The 19060-nt window shown below is 43.2% G+C and overlaps 1 protein-coding gene across 4 annotated transcripts in view; it reads right to left on the reverse strand.

The window, feature by feature from the left end:
• The window catches only part of LOC108092821 (interference hedgehog), a 29181-nt gene that overhangs the window by 7346 nt on the left and 2775 nt on the right, over positions 1-19060 (reverse strand). For all 4 annotated transcript variants that reach the window (XM_017192625.2, XM_017192624.2, XM_017192622.2 and 1 more), the window contains exons 3-4: positions 6812-6929; positions 50-1321 (exon numbers count right to left, since the gene is read on the reverse strand). In XM_017192625.2, the coding sequence (XP_017048114.1) occupies positions 50-1282 (1233 nt within the window). In that variant the 5' untranslated portion in view covers positions 1283-1321; positions 6812-6929. The remainder of the gene's footprint in view (positions 1-49; positions 1322-6811; positions 6930-19060) is intronic.

The raw sequence follows: 19060 nt of genomic DNA on the forward strand, positions 1-19060 counted from the left end.
TGATTTGGTTGGCATTGACTACCCGGGGTTTTTATCGCTGGACACTTACCTCGCCCAAAATGTTCTTGGCGAAGCACTGGACCACGCCGGCGTGTCGCTTTTGAACTCGCCTCAGGTGCAGACTCCGGTTGTCCACCTGGGCCTCTGGGTCCTTGGTGGCGTCCTCCCCGTTTATCAGCCAGTAGATATCCGGCTGCGGGTTCCCCGTGGCGGAGCAATCCAATAGCAAGGGGTTGCTTTCGTTCGTCAGGGTGGAGGCGGGTCCCCTCAAGATGGTGGGACGTTGCAGGACACTCAGCTTGATGGTGTGATCGATGGCCGGCGCAATTCCGTTGTCCAGCATGCAGATGTAGGATCCCTGATCCTCGGGCCTCACTTCGGTGATCTGCAGGCCGTAGGGCAGGATTTTGCTCCTGTTATTGTAGATCTCAGCCACGTTGGGACTGCTCCAGATGACTGTGGGTCGCGGCGATCCGACCCCCGGACACTCGAGCACCACTGTCTCCCCGGGACGAGCCGAGTATTCGGTGGGTGGGCGCTGCAGGAAGTACGGAGGCGTTCTGTCGGTGTAATCCACCCGCAACTCGATGGTTTGGGGAAGCCTCAGCTCGTCGCCTGTTATGGCATTTGTGGCCACACACGAGTAGGTGCCGGCGTCCTTGGCCGTCACCGTGTCCAAGACCAGAGCTCCAGCTGCCCCAGAAAGCAATTCCGACTGCGGCAGCTTCTTGCCATTCCTGTAGAAACTCCAGATGGCCGGCGGATTGGATATCACACTGCCGCAGCGAATGAGAAGGCAGTTCTTGGGTGCCACACTCCACCGAATGGAGCCCCGGGATCCCGTCGATCCCTGACCACCACCGTCCAGAGCTATCGAGACCAAGGCCAAGCGGGCGGGAGTGGAGGCCAGGGCACCGGGACCATACCAAGCCACACACTGGTAGTCTCCCGCCGTTTGGGCACTCACGTAGATCCGTAGTCTCCAGGCGCGATCGTCACTGCCGCTCGTCACATTGTATCCCGCCGTGGGTCTCAGATATCGATAGGGCTCCGTGGAACCGCTGCGTCTGAATCGCCACTCCAGGCGATCCGGCTTGAGGTTCAGTTCACACTCGAAGACCACTTCGTCCCCTTTGGGCGCCACCGCCGATTCCGGAGCTCTCTCGAAGAAGATGCCCAGGGTGGCGGGTGCTGAACTGGAGGAGGAGGCACCGTCGTTGGCTTGGATATTGCAAATAATGGTGGTCAGTAGGAGAACCAAAATAAGTCGGAACCCAGCCATTTTACAAAGGTAGTAAAGTGGTAAAGTAAAGGTACAGGCCTGAAAACGATAACAAAAAAAGTTACAAGAAAAAGGTTAAAATGTTATCTAAACTTTGAGGATGTGCGAAGTTATTAACAATTTAACCCAACAATTATTAGAATTATACAGAATACAAAGCATCCATCCTTCAGGCGCAGTGGGATGACTCCATCATCCCCATCCCCATCCGCATCTCAATTCTTGAGATGTCTCCGACCATTCGACATGCGCGGAATGCGATCTCGGCGACAGTGTCTTGGACCCTACTGTACCTCTGCCTTTCAACCTGCTCCTTTCGAGGCTCATGCTACTGCGCCACAACAGCCACAGAAAGGGGCGTGGCAACGGAAGCAGCCGGGCCAGGCAAGGTGCCATTTAAACTGGAGCTCCAGCTCCGTCGAACCAAGGACTCTTGGTCCCCTGCCCAGATTGTTAATGGCGTGTCATTATTATGAGCCGCCCGGCCCTGTTTCAAAAAAAAAAAAAAAAAGAAAACAAAAAAATATATATAAAGGGGGGCAGGAAAGAAGGAGACTGGGGATCCAGAACGAGTTGGACGAGCGTCTGACCTGCGACAGTTTGGAGGCTCTCGATTTGAAATTTAAATGATGCCACAACACAAAAGCGCGCGCGGAATTCCAGGAAAACGGCCGCCCAGTCGTTAGGCATCCACCTCGGTCCTGCCCCCCTGGTTACTCCTTCTCCTGCCCCCTGACTCCTCAAATCGGCACAGATAAAAAAACATACCGATAACAGTGAATTATCAATTACATATCTTTTTGATTAAAAGTCCTTAGGCCTTTGTATTGTATTGTTTCCTAAGAATAGTCGAAATAGACCATCCTCGATTTTTTCAATAAACAGTTTTGATACTGATCATCAGTCATATTAAATTTTTTTCTGTGCAAAAATCCCTGCAGCGAAACTCCTGACGCACATAAATCGTAAAGCGGCTCCCATTTGATAGTCATTATTGGTCCAAAGGCGCGTGCAGCTGCCGATGTTGCTGTTGCTGTTGCTGTTGCTGCTGCTGCTGCTGCTGCTGCTGCTGCTGCTCCTGATGTTGCTGTTGCAGATGTTGCTGCTGGTGGTGGCCACTTGTTAACCGAAGGAGCAAACCGGACTGCCTACACACGAGCAATACAACAGCAACAGCAACAGCAACTGCAAGAGTCGAAAACCAGCTCGACGCTGATTTAAAACATCTGACAACAAAAGTAAAGCGCGAAATTGACGCAGGTTTCTTAGCCTGCCCCTTCAGCAATCCGCATCCACTTGTTGCTGGTGTGTGCTGAAAATTAATGCGCATTCCTGGGCCAACAGCAACACAGTCTGAAAAAACCCACAAAGACTGCAAACTGAAGCAGAGGAAATGAATGGGGAGCTCTGCAAGAATCTATAAAAAAAGTGGAAGAGTGCAAAAAAAAAAGCAGAAAGGAGAATTCCGAACAGATGCTCCGCATTGAGCCACACAGAAACAATATCTGATATTATAGGACACGCATTCGATGATAGAAATGATCGAAAGGTACTATCTTTGTTTTTTCCTGTGCACAATTTCGGCCAAAATATGCTCAAGAATAAGCATTTGCAAATACAAAAAGATATGAAAGAATCATGCTAAAAATATTCAAAATACGTTGGAAAAGGGATTTTTTATTTCAAAACTAAAGTTTCGCACAGATCTACCTTGAACTCCGACAAATTTGGTCCTGGTTTTGGTTTAAGATCCGATAATAAGGATTGGCTTCCCTGATCGGCTTTTCAAGGATGCAATATGCTGTTTTACTTGGAATATTTTTTCCTTGAACTGTTTCACAATACGTACAAAATAAAACTGACCCATCAGACCGAAATACTTTGGGAAATTCGGCTTTCATAAGCAATATATATTTACCGCTAGATTCTTTTCTAATCATTCCGACCAATTTTGAAACAACTGATAACTTTGATTGACTTTAGAACTTTAAGAATTTAATAAGAATATAATAAAGCGTTTATTTTTATTAGTCATTGAGAGTACATTGTACTCATAAATGTACCCAGTGCTGATGAAAATAAACAACTTGCAAGTCAAATTACTTTAAATTCCACGGATTAATCTTATAACTAATTAAGTACCACATTCAGTTTTTTGTTGTTATTCGTATCAGAATGATTTTCATATGTCACAGCTAAATCATTTTCAATTTTGATGAATGAAATATTAAACCTGCATTTGCATGACTATCCGAGCTATAGTCATAAATACATCAGTTTAGATTCTTTTTATCCGATGCCTATAATTGCCACATCCAATTGCTGCTAATTTGAAGAGTATTAAGCTGATGTTACACAGCAACGTACTTTTGTTGTTTCGTATGTTTACTGACTTTGACATACAAGTACTAAGTTTCTGTAGGCCACTTATAAGCATTGGGAAAACTATTTCCCTGTTTACTTAACCACCCGATCTTGAAAAAGTAGCTCCCACTGTAAACTGTCAACCATTGTTGGGAAAATTGCTCTAGCTATTTAATTTTAGCTGCTGAGCCTTAACAAGGCAACTATTGTTGCCCATCTAAACAGAAGTTGCTGCTGTGGTTGACTATTTTAAACTATATTCAAACATTGATTGCCATTCATTGACAACATGCAATTTGCGTTGGCAACAGAATTGCAACTAGCAATAAACACCTATTAGCTGGCTGTTAACGGGCAACATGTTGCTGCTGGGCCTTGTTGTTATTGTGGTGAAAATTGCAAGGCAAAGCACATGTGTTTGCACAATTAAGCGATTGTTTCTGGTCACAACAAACACTGTGTTTAAACAGCCTCAAGTAGTAGAAGCGGCAGCAACATGTTGCTGGTTTTCAGTTGCAGATTTTCAGTTGCAGGTTGCAAGTTGCCAAAAGCAACAATTGCTAGTAGCTACATAGTTGTTGCAAGCAGATGTTGCTGCCGAGCATTATTCACCGTCTAACTAAATATGGCCAATGATCTTGGGTAGCTGTTTATGGTTGTTGCCGCTGTCAGCTGGCAATGTTGCTGTTGTTGCTGTTGCTGCTGTTGTTGCTGCTGTTGTTGCAGCTGTTGGCAGCACAATTAATTGGTTGTTTGTTTTCGGGCCAGAAGTTAATTTGATTAGCCACGGACAACGACAGTCTCCTTTTGTTGACTCATTTGCCGATCTATTCACGGACATCACGCGGCACGACTAAGAAGGGTTATTAATCAAAGCGGGATGCCAAATTTAAAGGCATTAATTAATAGCAAATAAATATGTTAGGCGACGTCATCTCCGTCGTGAAACTATCACCAGAGATACACCGAGAAAAAAGTTTGAATGGCCCCTTGCTTAAATAATTAATTTATACCATGGTGATTACGATTTTCAATTCAAAGTATATAGTCTTTCACATTATTTTTGTAAGCCATACCTTTGCTATTTTGAAAATAAAGTCATAGAACAGACTTCAGTGTTCTATAAGAACCAGTAATCTTGATTAAGTCTTTTGCCTTCTAACTTGCCTTTGTAACTTGAGAAATTCTGAATACCAATGTTTTTTTTTTCGTTGTGTACGTCTTAGTGGCCGTTGTTTGCCTGTCAGAAATTAGCATAAAACTGTTAGAAAACCCATTCAACGATGGCCTGGGCGTGGCGCCCAGTGTTTGAGACAATTGAATTGAATAGCGGAAGAGTGGAGGGTCTCCGCATCTTGGAAGAGGGTCCCAGGTCTGAGATCTCAGGCCTCTGGAGTGTAGACCACGGACCGTGTGTAAGTTCATTAAATAAGTGCGAGGCGTAACAAAGCAAAATCCACATTCACAATGGTGGTTGAATCCATATGAGTTGCTGTTGCTGTTGGTGTTGCTGTTGCTGTTAGTTGTTAGTTGTTGTCATAAGAGCTACCCCTTCTCCATTCCCGAATCCCCTTGATCCCGTACTGCTTTTGGCCATTAGCAGCGGCAGTTAACAGCTTGTAAAACACTAACACCTGCTACAAGTTGTCGTTGTTCTGCGGTCGCCGATACATTGGGTTCAATAAAACCTGAGAGCCAGTTCATCATCATCAGTGCGATCATCAGCGAGCAACAGTTGCTGGCAGAAAAGGAGCAATAGAAAAATCACGAACGACAAAACCCCCAATCACAGTGGCAGATGAATAAGGCGGACCATCGAGGGTCATTAAATTCCGCAAGAGAAAATTATGGTCTACTTATTTGGAACGGCAGCTTTTTGCCGTGTCATCTCTAAAAGTCGTCTTCACGATGGTAAGTACAACGCATAATTAACGTGGAATTATCTTGGGTGAGTTTGAAACTACGCCCTGCAGATGAAGATATGGCCGTATTATTACTAAAGCTTATTAAAAGCACATGTCATGACAGTAATACAATTTAAGGCCCCTTTTTGCAATGGTCATTCTCTTTAGGAACTCTGTGTTGTTCACTGCGGCGGGTCTTCACTGTATGCATACACAAGCCCAGACGGAAGATATCGGCGAAAATTCTTCAGCAATGGAACCTGTTTTGCCAGCCGGAGAGGCAGAAGCAGCTGAAATCTTCTTTCGAGCGCGACCGGAACCGGAGCCCAAAAACAAGATGCCAGGCCCCACACACATGTACACCAATTTCCACCCAAGCCCATACCCATACACACACACACCGGGAAGAAGAGTCGGGGAAACAACAGGAGCGCTCTGGCGCCCAAATTGGGGCCACCGAGGCCGCCTTTGACACAAGCAAGTGGCGCCCAACGTGGGGCTTCTACTTCTAGTTCGAAAAGGCTGCCACAGAACCAAAAGAATTTCGAATAAAATTATTTCTTGTTGGAGAAAATACCTACATACAGATACCCAAGCTAGCATTCAATAGTTTCTTGTATATTTTTCTCTCAGTGCTCGGAGGGCAGGTTAAGCGCCAGGGCGGTGGCGCAGAAGGTGAAGAAACTCGCATGTAAACGAGTTCGAAATCTGCATTCCACCGACAGCCAACAGGATTTTCTACTGCAGCTATAAGAAGGATGATCATCATGCTGACGATGATCCAGTAAGTAACCCATGATGATCTTCGAGATCGTAATGATCCCGATGATGAAGAAGCTGGATGACTTTGCCCCACCTGTTTTCTGTTTCTGTTGCAATTCTGGCTTGAATTGAAATGAAATGGTTTGGCTTGGTATGGCAAAGAATGGCATGGGTTGGAATGGAGTCGGGTCGGAGGAGGAGGCGGCCCAACAACCCCTTTCCTCCTTATGGACTCAATATATATTCTTCGGGGAGTGCGTGGGCCCAAAAACGATTTGTATGGGCTAGGAGCCGAAGCCGAAAGTCAGTTTTTTGGTTCAGAACTGTTGTCAGGGTTATGGTTATATGGCTATATGGGTGCGGAATCGAAGCCTTACGCCCACAAACTAAAGCTTGTGGATCGGGGGAAACTGGGGACGCGGTCATATTTTGTATTCTCCTCTCAAGTTGCGTGGGTGCCGCATGCCGCATGCAGGATTAAGATTAGCAGTTTAGTTACCTTTTGTACTCTTTGTCACTCGCTGATCCGATCCTTCTGTTCCGTCTCTTTCTCTGCAGTATCCCTGTCTTTTTCCAGTCAGCTTTGCCTCTTTAGAGATGCATTCTGCTGCCGTCGACTGTAAATAGAACAGAAAACGAATCAAAGTGTTAGGTTTATACATACATAAATATTCAAAATAGACGACACTTTTAATGGATCTCAAAATAATTGAGGCCTAAAGTGGCACAAAAAAGCTCAGCGACAGGCAAATAAATGCGAAGCCTATAAATAAACCCCAGAACTGGGAGAGCGGATGGGTAAAAAAGAGCTGACACGTGCGTATGAATAACTCGAGAATAGATCGGGAAAACTCAAGAACATTGGGAATTATGTATTCTCGTGAACTCAAAATCCAAGACTATAGTGGTCACTTCCAGTATTCAAATCATTCATTTATTTATTAAATTAAATTTTCAGAATTATGTTTCATAATTCCTCGGCTAAGCCGTCGACCAATTAGATCCCTAAACCATAAAACCTATTGCTGCTACTGATAACACCCCTTGTACCTGGGGCCAAATTGAAAACTCCCCTTTAGTGTTTGTGGGTCCATTTAAAAAGACATAAAACTAAGACTGCGACTGGGAACACAGAAATTCCCAAACGAACAAATGTCATAAATATCCCGAAAATACAAATTTCCAAGCTAGTGGCTAAAAATTATGCCAAAAAGCACATAAATAATAATGAAAAGAGCGCGAGAGGCGGTGAGGTCTTTCGATTTCCATCCGATACTTTTAATTAATTTATGCGATTCCCCGACTTTTCTCTGGAAGTTCGCCCACCCACCCACATACACAGTTGTTGGGCCATAATTTTTGTAGAATTTTTGAAAAGTCGCCAAGTCGAACAGGGCTCCTAAGAAATAAAACAAAAAAAAAGTAAGCAACAGAAATATGTAAAGGAGAACAATAATAAAAATAAAACGAGCGCCACCCCAAAAAGCGAGATTTGTGTGTGTGTATTGTGTGTATTGGTATTGGTGAGTGACAGTTGTCATTTTTCATAAATATTTTCCCATTTTCTAAAAGCCAAGTGAGAAATTAACGACGAAAACTGACACAAAACAGAGGAATAAACTTGGAATGCCATTTGCAGATATATTGGGGGTCTTCAGGTGGCGATCCCCCGGTTTCTTCATTACTAATTTCATAATTTCATAACTTTAATGGCGCTTGTCAGTCATCATGAGGCGATAATGACAGCAAATATAATCGAGTTTGAGTCGTGAAAGATAAATTTTGGCTTCTTTGCGTTCGAACTTAGGTAAATTTTAGTTTATAATCAAAGCATTTTTGTTGCTCGAGATGCAGTCGCATGTTGCTAAAGTGGCGGCTGCTGATGAATCACCTTTGGCGACGCTTTGGCGGTAAGAAAATTAGAAATAGGTGCAACGGCAACAAAATAAGTGACAGGAAAGCTTTTCTACTCGACACCGCCGATTTCGAGTGCCTCCCAGACTCTCAGATGTGCAACTGCCGCCGCCTCTTACTTTTGCCATAATTAATGTGCAATTTCTCCGGCCGCCTTCTTTTTTCCCTTTTGCACATTTCTTGTTATTATTATTAGCCGCCCTGCAGCAAACGACATTTGAGCCAATTTTCCCGCTGCTCGCATTCCACGGGTGAAAGCCATCGACATCGACATCCACATTCCCATTTAAATTTACGTCCACATTCACATTTCACAGCAATACGCGCCACATTCTGCCAAATGCAAAATGCAGAAAAAGAGACTCATATAAAAATAAGAAACGGCAGTCACAAAGGAAGCGTATTTCATTTGGGTGGCAAATAGTTTGATACCCTACAAAAAAATATATACGTTGTAAAGTATTCCTAAAAGTATTAAGTTTTTTAGTATTAAGAAATAAACTTATACGTTTTAATCAATTATGAAATTTTCAGACCCAGGAACTATTGAAACAGTATTTTGCATGTGTGATCTTTTGCATGCACAATTTAATCAATATTAAATATTATTATTATATATACATATATATTATATTATTATTATTTAAAATTTTTTGAATAACTCTTAGCCAAAAAGGGTATCATGCTTTGAAGCACGCTTGCAAAGCAGGCTTCAAAATTTATGCGTTGCCTGATTTAAGGGGGAAGTCGGGGTCCTGCCACTCGGATTGGCGATTGGAGAACTTTCGGGGGGCTTTCGAGGGGTTTGGATGGGTGGCTCGAGTCCAGTTTTGAATATCGTTCAATTTGCGATCTCTCTCTCTCTCTCTCTCTGTCTCTCTCTCTCATTCAGTCTGCCGGTGAGCAGCATTCCTTGCTTTCCGTTTGCAACTCTTTTGGCTCATGGCAAGTCTTATCCATTTTCGATTGCCCCCCGAAATCCCGCAATCTCCATCATTTGCATGCCTATTATAAATTTTTCAAATACTTGTCTTGGGCTGCCCTCGTTGTTTTCTTCTGTTTTTTGGTTTTTTTTTTTTTTATGGCCCACCATGTTCAGCGATTGCTATCTTTGTCATTGTTGTTTTTGTTGCTGGGGCCTGGCTTTTTCATTGCAATTTATTTGATTTTCATTGCATTAAATTTTTTGCGCCGTCTCACTCTTTGCTTTTGTTTCCCCGATTGTGATGGTGATGGTGCGTTGCCATAATTTGTTGTCTCTCTTCTGGTTTCTCTCGATTCTGATCTTGGAATTTCAATTTGCGTTTCGTTTCTTGGCTTTTGCGCAATTCTGCTCTGTCTGCATTTTGGGACGGGGAACTCACCGCCGCTTCCTTCTCGCTTTTGGTCTTTGGGTTGGTTTTCCACCTAACAAGCTTGTCGAGCCATTTATCATAAACATTCGTCAGCTGTCCCACGCCCCTCGGGAAATTCCTGCCCCGTCATTAAGATATTTTTGTTTTTCGGGGCTTTTCCATCTCTATTTCCATGTCGCCCTGCAGCTAAGCTAAAATGCCGGCCTCCGCCGAGCTAACCAAACGATCTGGCCCTCTTTTTTACTAGCCCTCTTCCTCGGGTACAGTGACAGAAAACTCTCAATCACCGGTGTGTCAGTGGCGTGTATTGAAATTCAAACATTTAGGAACAAGAATCAGACTCGATAATGAAAAAACAAAACTACTAATGCAAGGGTTTTCTCTGGGTACTTCTTATTCCCTATAAAAATATCCAACTTATTTTGTTGTCCATTTACTGCAGTCAGTGTAATATTTTCCATTCACTATGGTCGCTTTTAGACCTGCTTTTCATCAGAGCCGAGTAACATGTGGGCGCCCTAATGGTCAAAGATTAAATTTCCCTGCATTTTCACCGTCGTTTAGCCACCCGTTTAGTTTCCCCGTCGCCATTTCTTCGGACTAATGAGTCTCTTAAGCTTTTCTGCCTACACAACCACACAAACTCTGGCAAATTGCGCAAATTAATATGAAATTCATCAACGGGAAAATATCAGCTAATTTGGCAGCAAACAGGAAATGCAAGACTCTCGCATTTGGGGCAAACGAAAAAAAAAAAAATTATTATATCTTTTTTCGCACGACAAAAACGCCCAGGCAGACAAAAACAAAAATACATATACTATATAAAAAAAAAAAAAAAATATTAGAAAAAATGAAGGCAGCACACCTTGTGGCTCCTTCTCTTTCACTCGCGGTAATGTTTGATCATGTGCTGGTGTTGCTTTTGTTTTTGTTTTTGTTTTTGTTTTTCCTTGGTTGGCAATCGGCCACAATAGTCGCCGCTTTTCCTATTCGTTTTCCATTTTCATTTTGCCACTAGCCGGGTGGCATCCAAATTGGCCCACATTTGGCTGTCTTTTCAATTTTCCTCTTGGTTTCCTTTGGCTTTCTGAGCACAGTGATCTCGTCAACAAATTGGATTTGGGGTTTTTGGAGTGGGCAACATTTGCCGAGGATTGCCGAGGGGTTTTAATTGAAAATATGAAATATACAATCAGACGATCAAAGGGTCGAGCAATAATAATAACATTGATAAAGTTTCGATTGAAAGCATACTTTTTAGGGACTTTGGACCTTTGGTCCTTGGCTTTCAAATTGGGTGAGGTTGACTTAACAGAGCTTCTTTTCCCCATTCTTTGTTAGTTTCGGACGCTTTTATTTGCGTCACAATTTTCGCCTCACTTTTTTGTATCTGTGTTCTTCTTTTTGTTTCAGGTAATTTAAAACGCGCGCCAACTTCTTCGATTACCTGCGGGCGAAACAATGGTCACCATTTCCCATTGTTGGCCTTCCCTTTTGGCCCCCGACCCCCTTCCCCACAGGCTGCCTTAATATGTTCATTAATTTTAATTATGCATAAATAGTCGGTATCGAAAGAACAAGGGAGCAACATCGAAAATCGAGAATAAAATTACTGAAAAAAAGCGATGAGATATAAACATCACGCATAAAATTTGATACGAGCGGTATTGAAATATATTGGGAGTGGCATTTATTGGGGTTCGTTGTAAAGCACGCGATTCAGCAGAAGGCGAAAATGTCGGAGGGAAGAAGCCGGTCAAGTGTCTTGGGAGTTTGCGACTTCCAGACACCCTTTAGTTCTAGATTGCTTTTTTTTTAATTGAAAAATAGTTCAACATAAGCTTATAACTTCTTAAAGGTGAACTCCTTTTAGGGAGACGTTAATATTGATTAAATGAACAACTCAATTCAAGAAATGCTTCCTAAATAATTTCGCTATGAAACAAGTTTGCGTTCAAACTAAAACTTTGAATACTTCCAATGCCAATGATTTACCCAGTCGTATACCCCTTGAAACTAAAGGAGCATAGCGAAGTCTGAATCCGAATCTGAATCTGCCCACTCACTCACTTGAAAAAAGGAACGTGCAGCGGTGTCGGCTTACAATTCCATTCCATAAATTTCGCGAGGCTCAAGTTTTGCACACTTTTCCCCTTTGGAGAGACGGCGCAAAATATATTGGCGACTGAAATCCAAGCTTCTCGGGCGGCAATTTCGTCATCGATGGCCAGTCGAAAATTTATGATGGCATAGTAAACGCAGAGATCAAAACAACTCAATTGGTATGGTATTGGTCGAAAAATAAACAAAACGTGCAGTCCCACAATAAAGCCAAAATGAAGAGATGCAAATTAATTATGCAATTAAGCACGCGTCGTTCCCCGATGTTACAGGGGTTCATTTCGAATTCAGTGTGGCGACGAAGTGGGTAGACCGATGCATTTTGAATAAATTCACCAAGTACTTATTTAGTTTATAAAAGGAAGTTCTGGGGTAATTTATCGATTTGTATACTCGTACTTGCAACTTTGTCAAGTGATTTTAATTGGCCAAGAAAGACAGCGAGACTCAAAGGCATTGGGAGCGATATGAGATGGCATAAGATCGGATGGATTATACAAGGCGAAATGCAATGGCATTCGAGTAAAGAAGTGAAGATTTCCTTTCCGTCTCGAGTTGGTTTCCCATGAAAAATGCAATTGATGCAGAAATTCAGACACGTAGGCGCAATGGGGCGTGGCAGACAGAAATAAACATGAGCAGAAAGTGGGAAATAGAAAGGTGAGAGAACAAAGCGGAACGGAAGAAGAGAAGAGTTACGAAATCGCTGGCGACTGGGGAGAAAGCAGCGAATGAATTTCGATTCTACAAAGTAGCATCTACATTTGATACACTTCTTCGGTGTGGCATGGTTTTTGGGAGGCTCTATGTCGTGATCTATACTCCGCTTTGTATATATGTATATATAGAGAATACTCCCCTTCAGCCCCCCCGTTTATTTACCCTTCTCACCTGAGGCGGCTCCGCCTTTGTGTTGCTCTTTTTATTGTCGTGCGACTGCTGTTTCAGTTTTATTAGATCATATTATCTATTTTCGGGTACGACAAATTTGTAATTTAGATCAACCGACCAGCAGTGGCGTCTGTTGGGTGGGGGCTTTCAATGGCTTTTCTACCGTTATGGGCTTTTAATTAATTGGCATTTTGGCATTTAATTGAAGCAAACGAAGCACTTGGAGCGCTGCCGCAGCTTAGTGGTGCGTGAAAGGGGTACGTGTGTTATAAAAGGGGTTCAAATGGGCGGAGGTTGGCCCAAATTTGTGGCCTACCAGCTTGATTGAATGATTGAACATTGTTGAAGGCATTTGATTTGATGAACGATTCCGAAAAAGTGAACAATTTCGGGGGCAGGGGGAATGAACTGTGTGTGGATCGTTTTAGTTTCATTTTCAGCTTCTTCTTCTCGGTTTGCTTTTCACATGAAATGCAATAAACCCAATTTAATTTTTGTTTTTATTTGTTTCGCTTATTTACCCTCCGGACGTACGTGTGTTTGTTATTTGTCCCTCCTTCCATCCAGTTTTTCCACTCCCCCAAGAAACCTCAGAATCCAAAGGGATTTCTTATCAGACTCCCGGAATCAATGGACAACAAAGTTTTTATCACGTAACAACGAAAGCCCAAACGAAAAAAAAAACTAAACATACGAGGAGAAACATAAATTTGAAGTACAAACAGAAACTCTTATTTTCGGGGTTCAACGAATGCTCGGAATATTTCGATTGGCAAACCGCCTCAAACTGGTTAATTCGCCTTGGGGATCTTGTGCCAGGAAATTAACTTGGGGGACAATACAATGAGGTCCTTAGATTGGTAGCTTCGTACTTCTTTATTGTTATGTATTTAAAAGTATGTCATAATTATTTTTAGAATCGAATATTTATGACTCAAAGCATATAATGTTTACATATGTACATATATACATATAATGTATTTGCTATAACAGCCAGAAGTTCTGATAACCCTTTAGTATAGTTTTTTTAAGGTGTTGTGTTTTAATAAAGTTCTTCTTTTAAATTATTATTTAGCCTGCCCTTGAAAAGGCCGAAGCCAAGAAAAGAGTCAAGAGACGAGGAGAAGAGGAACTCTAGCCAAAAGACGGAAACAATTAACAGTGGAAGGGAGCTCGGGGGTACTGTGTACGGGTTTTGGAGGCTTCTGATGCCGATGCTCAGTGATCGCGGTGGTAAGCGATGCCTCGGAATGCAGTTTGGATTTCCAGTGAAATAAAACGGAAAGAAAGAAATCGGTGGAGGTGGAAGCGGGAGGCAGGAGGCAGGAGGCAGGAGGCAGGAGGGGATAGGGATAGAACCAGAGACACAATCGACGAAAAGGTTGCCCTTGCTCTCTGGACCCCATTCTCCCCCCTCTCCCCATTCTTCTCTTTTCCTCCTTTTGCTTTGGTATGCGCTTCAAGGTGAACCGAAGACCAGGGACAAACTACAAAAATTCGAAACAGAAGAAAAACGGGGGAAAAAAAATGACAAACGTGACCGTGGGTCGTCTCTCTATCTATGTGCGAGCATATCGAGTATATCGCTCTCTCTCTTTCTGTCTGGCCCTTATGCAAATGCGGATGCAGCAGCCACTGTTTGGAGCCCCCTTTCATCTTTGTCTGAACGCCTACCTTTCTTCTCCACAGTTGAACTACAGTTGGCCTTCCACAAAGTGGACTTTTCGAAGCACTAACACTGACTGGGTTGAAAGGCTTTCCCAAGTGTTTGGGTTTAGTTTTCCATTTACCTGCCGTTTTTATTTGCGTTAAGACCTTGTTATTTGGACACCTTAGTGGAAGCTCACTGTGCCACATTGTTTGTAATAAAGCAGTTAAGAATGCAGGCCTCTTTCTATCGGTCTCTTTCTTATCTCCTATTACCAGGTAGCTCTTTGATCCCCCCACCTGGTTTATTTTACGTGGGCGACGCTATCCTTCTATCCCTTCTTCTTCTTCTGGGTTTTGAACTTTGTGCGGCAATCTGTTTATGAATGAAATCAGTTAGAACGTCTTGTAAAACCCTGCTGCTGTTTTCCCGACTTCCATGAATGAACGTGCGTGCTTAGAGGAAAAGTTGTGGTAATAAAGCAGCAGCTGGCAGAGGAACTTAGTTCAAAAGACACGGTTCATTGAACATTGCAGATGCCAAGTCGGTTCACTCCCCAAATCACCCATCATTCAACCCACCCCTTAGGTTTCGATTGAGTGAGCAAATTGATCCTCCAATTAAGGAAAGTGGGGGAAAAACGACATCAAGAGGAGTACGAGACATCATTAACTCGGGGACATCACTGTGATCGATGTCTACACTTCTGGGAAACGGGTTCAAAAGGTTAAGCTCTTGAGTTAAATGTGTATCGGCACCGTTACTGTTAGAGTAACTGTTATAGATTTTTGCCAACATATTCGCTCTTCTGCTGATCACTTCTCTAAACCGGTGCAAGACTTTCAAAAAATCAAATGAAAGAAAACCGAGAGAAAGACAAGAAAATACCAAGCTGGGAGCGATCACCCTCCATCCCCAGAAAGCTTGCTTTCTACTCACGCAGCAGCAAATTTGATACCCTGTTTAACTGCCTGTTAAAGGGTATGCCAAAAAAACACTATACGGTTTAGGGAAGTACTTGGGTTTTGTGCTTTAAAAACCTATTAGTATCTTTATATTTTTTAAGAGCACACTCATTAACTAACTAATTAACTCATTTTTGTGTAGGTCATCACTACAGATGAGTATGGGTGTGGATTTCACAATATGGTTAAGTGGGTTGGCCCACCTAAAATGTTCCGAAATGTTCAAAAGCCCTGTCCTTATTTATCCAAACTTTATGAAAGTGAGGCCTTTGGATCTAGTGGTATTCCCACCTGAAAGGAAAGTTAAGAATTGGAATCGAAGAGCTTTCGATGAGAAGCGCCTTCATAGGTATTCGGTAGTCCGCACATGGCGGCTCGAGAGGCTTAACTTTTTCCAGATCTGGCTTATCATGAACGCTGATCTATGACACGAGCTGGCCTGCGAATGGAGCTCGGATCTTGGATCTCGGATCTCGGAATGGAACGGTCGCTTTAGCGTTCGCGTTCGCGTTCGCTGGCTTGGCTTCGAACTCATTTTCTAATTGCCCCACGGTGGCCGAGGAATGTCTGTCTATTCATTCGCGGTCTCCTACTCTTCGTGTTACTGCCTACTCTGGTATGTGTTTATTTCGTTTCGTTTTTTCCTGTTTCCACGCAGGTTTAATTACCACATAGAGGGGGCTTGTGAGACGTGCAAAGTTCGAATCGGCATCGGCATCGGCCACGGCATCGGAATCTCGGTTTTCAGCATTTGCATGGATCCCCGGGAGCAAAAAAAAAAAAAATGGGGGAAATAGCCGTAGACATACCGATCGTCTGCTATTTTAATTGAGTTCACAAATGTTCTGAACCGAACCCCATTCACAGCTGGCGATCGCCCCCTTTTTTACCCACTCCGATGCTGACAGCTACGTGCTGAGCTCAGCCCCCTTTCGTGCCACGCCTCTGACTGTGAGGATCCGAGTGCTTCGATGGTTAGTTGCTCGGAAATCGAAGCAGTTCAATCATTCAATATTTCCACAGTGATTGTGGGAAATTAATACATCATCGTGGCCCCAGGCCTCCCATTCAAAGACCCCAAAAAAACCCCCTCGGAGTTGCTTCCCCTTTTCGGGGGAGACTCTAATTAAAAACCGCCCGAAACAGGTGTGCGCGGGAAAAAGGGGGGAATTCGGGGCTCTAATCCATCAAACAGCTGGGATTTATGTCCGTTCATTGATCAACTGAAAGATTTCCATTGCGGTCGGTGTAGATCACAAAGTTCGGTTATATTTAAGGCCTATGATTAGCATTAATATATCTGTGTCTTTATGTTTCGAGCATATGAACTATATTTAAGCCAACACTAAGAAATCTTTTCATAAGTTCCATGCAATATTCTGCAATTCATTGACGTTATTTCTAAGTGCCATATTCATACAGTTTCGTTGTCTACTTCGAAGTGAAGCGTTTAAAATTGGTTTTATAGACCAGGCGACCATTCCAGCCGATCTCCGCTCAAGATATCAACATCCGCACATCCCTTCCAGTTTTTCTTGCTTACTTTGTTGAACACTTGCTGGAGTTCCTGAATCACTGAGCGCGACAGAGGAGGTTGAGAAAAAAAAAGAACCAAGGAGAACAAGGAGGAGGGGAAGGGGAAGGCTACCTGGGCATTGTTACTGCGATTCTCTACCTGTGTCAATGTCAGACTTCAGCGCTAAATTGTCGCTTATTAAATGTCTCTCGTCCCGCCGACGACGACGAGCCACTTTATCAAAACTCCGGAGGGCGGAGATATATGCGAGATAAAGGAGGAAAAGGCGGAGGCAGCCGAATTCCACGTAACCGTAGTGTCGTCTGCGGCCCATTGTCGAAAATTATGACTTGTTTTGGGACTGGAGTGCAAATAGCCCACTTCCTGTCTGTCTCGCTCTCTTTCTGTCTCTTTTTGGCCCCCCACTATCTGTCTCTCTCTGTTCGCTGTCGCCGCTCCAAAGTTGCCGTTGTCATCGTCACGGACCGCCGATGTCCCCGCTGATAAGGAGCGGTACGGCCAAGGGGAGCACTTATTTATGCACCACTGTCTTTGTCTCCGATCGAACAGTAGTTCTACTGTGGTTAGTTTCGCCCGCCGATGACATTGCTCTCTATAAAGACATTCGTTCTTTGAGGAACAGATTTGCTTATTTCAAATATTCAATATTTTCCTAACCCACATCTCTTGTCCAATAAATACAACCACTACGAATCCCAATAATTATATTAATCTCCTATGGAATCTTCCCGGTTTCTGTTTACCAAAAGCCACAGCTTCTACCGATGTACTCAGTGTGATAACCTGGAGATCTACGTGCCCGAGACTTGTCTCCCTTCCCTCCATTAAACCCCGATTTCAGGGAACTGGGGGCGTGGCATCACTCAGAACAACATATGTGATCATATTATGTTGGCGGCTTGTATGGCGCTTCCGTTTTTTCATTCCCGACTCTTAATGTTTTGTGATGGGCAGTACTACTCATTCTTCTTTTTCATTATTTGGGTTTTTTTCGGAGCTAATTTCCCCAGCAAGGCAAAGGCACCGCTCAAAGAGAAAAAAACTAAGATCGGGCCAGATGACTCCCAACCCCAATCCAAATCGGAATCCGGGCCAATTCAGCCTGCAATTACACTTCCGCTGGGGGGAGAGCGAAGATCACAAAAAAAAAAGCGGGTTAAAACGAAGCAGAACCCCTCCTCCTCTGGAAAAAAACCTCTCATTCATGCCTTCACGGCATCTCGGGCTCATTCACAAGATTCAAAGTCGAGACGAGAGTTCAACCATTCATTCATTCACGTTGATTGCCACCTTTTCCCAATCGTTTTTTCTCCTGCCCCACGGCAGCCTCTTGTGCTCCAATGATTAGTCTGTGCTAATGAACAGGCGGCGGCTACCTAGCGAAAAAATTCAAAATATAAAAAAAAAAATACATCCATGAAGACCAAGACCATGAAAAAAAAAACGCCGAAAAAGACACAAAACACCGAAAAAAGAGCGAGAAAAAAGCGAGACAAAGCTGCACGAAAGCGGCAAACAAACAGAAATCAAATCCAATTTATGTTTTCAACATTAATCATAATTTCTTGGGGGCCCATTTCGGTGTGGCGTGAAATAATTTTTATGCGCCGTTTTTACGGAACCAAATCCGTTTCGGAATCGAAAACAAAATCCCAAGTGGAAAAAGTGTCAATGTCTAATTTTAATGGCGAATGCACTCGGCGCTTTCTGTTTTCCTCTTTATGATTGGAAGATATGGCAGAATGTGGGTTCAATGGAAACTAGATCAGTGGATCAATATTAATGGAGTGCGAGAATCGATCGCGATCGTTTTGGCCATGAAAGTTGACCGCTAATAATGGGAAAATTATGGTCCAAGTCTTGGGGATTTTCTCGGACGTATCGAATTTTACCACATTTTTCGAGTTTGAGAACTTAAAAATAATCAATTTAACTGCATATACCAACTAAAGACTTAGGTTACTAGCCTAGTAATACTGTCTCATTATGGACCAATTCCCAGTTAAAAGTTTCAGATCGGTAGCCGGTCTGAAAAGTCAGTTAGTTATTGAACCTGGGAGGCCACCATCAAACACAAAAGATCTTCGATTCGGAGCGGGGGTCCTGATGCCGATGCAGGCCCACTTGAAAAGCAATTTTTCGAAATTTATTTTCCATTTATCGCTTTATTTATTTTCTACCTTTCAGTGTGGCCCAGTCTTTTGCGCTCCCCTTATCCTCAATTCACCTGGTCTATCTGCTTATGCGATTAGAGTTGCAGCCAAGGAGTCCGGGAAGATGACGATGTGGATGTGGATGTATGGATGGTATGAGA

The sequence above is a fragment of the Drosophila ficusphila genome, unplaced genomic scaffold (assembly GCF_018152265.1).
Source record: "Drosophila ficusphila isolate 14025-0441.05 unplaced genomic scaffold, ASM1815226v1 contig_198, whole genome shotgun sequence".
NCBI classification, from domain to species: domain Eukaryota; kingdom Metazoa; phylum Arthropoda; class Insecta; order Diptera; family Drosophilidae; genus Drosophila; species Drosophila ficusphila.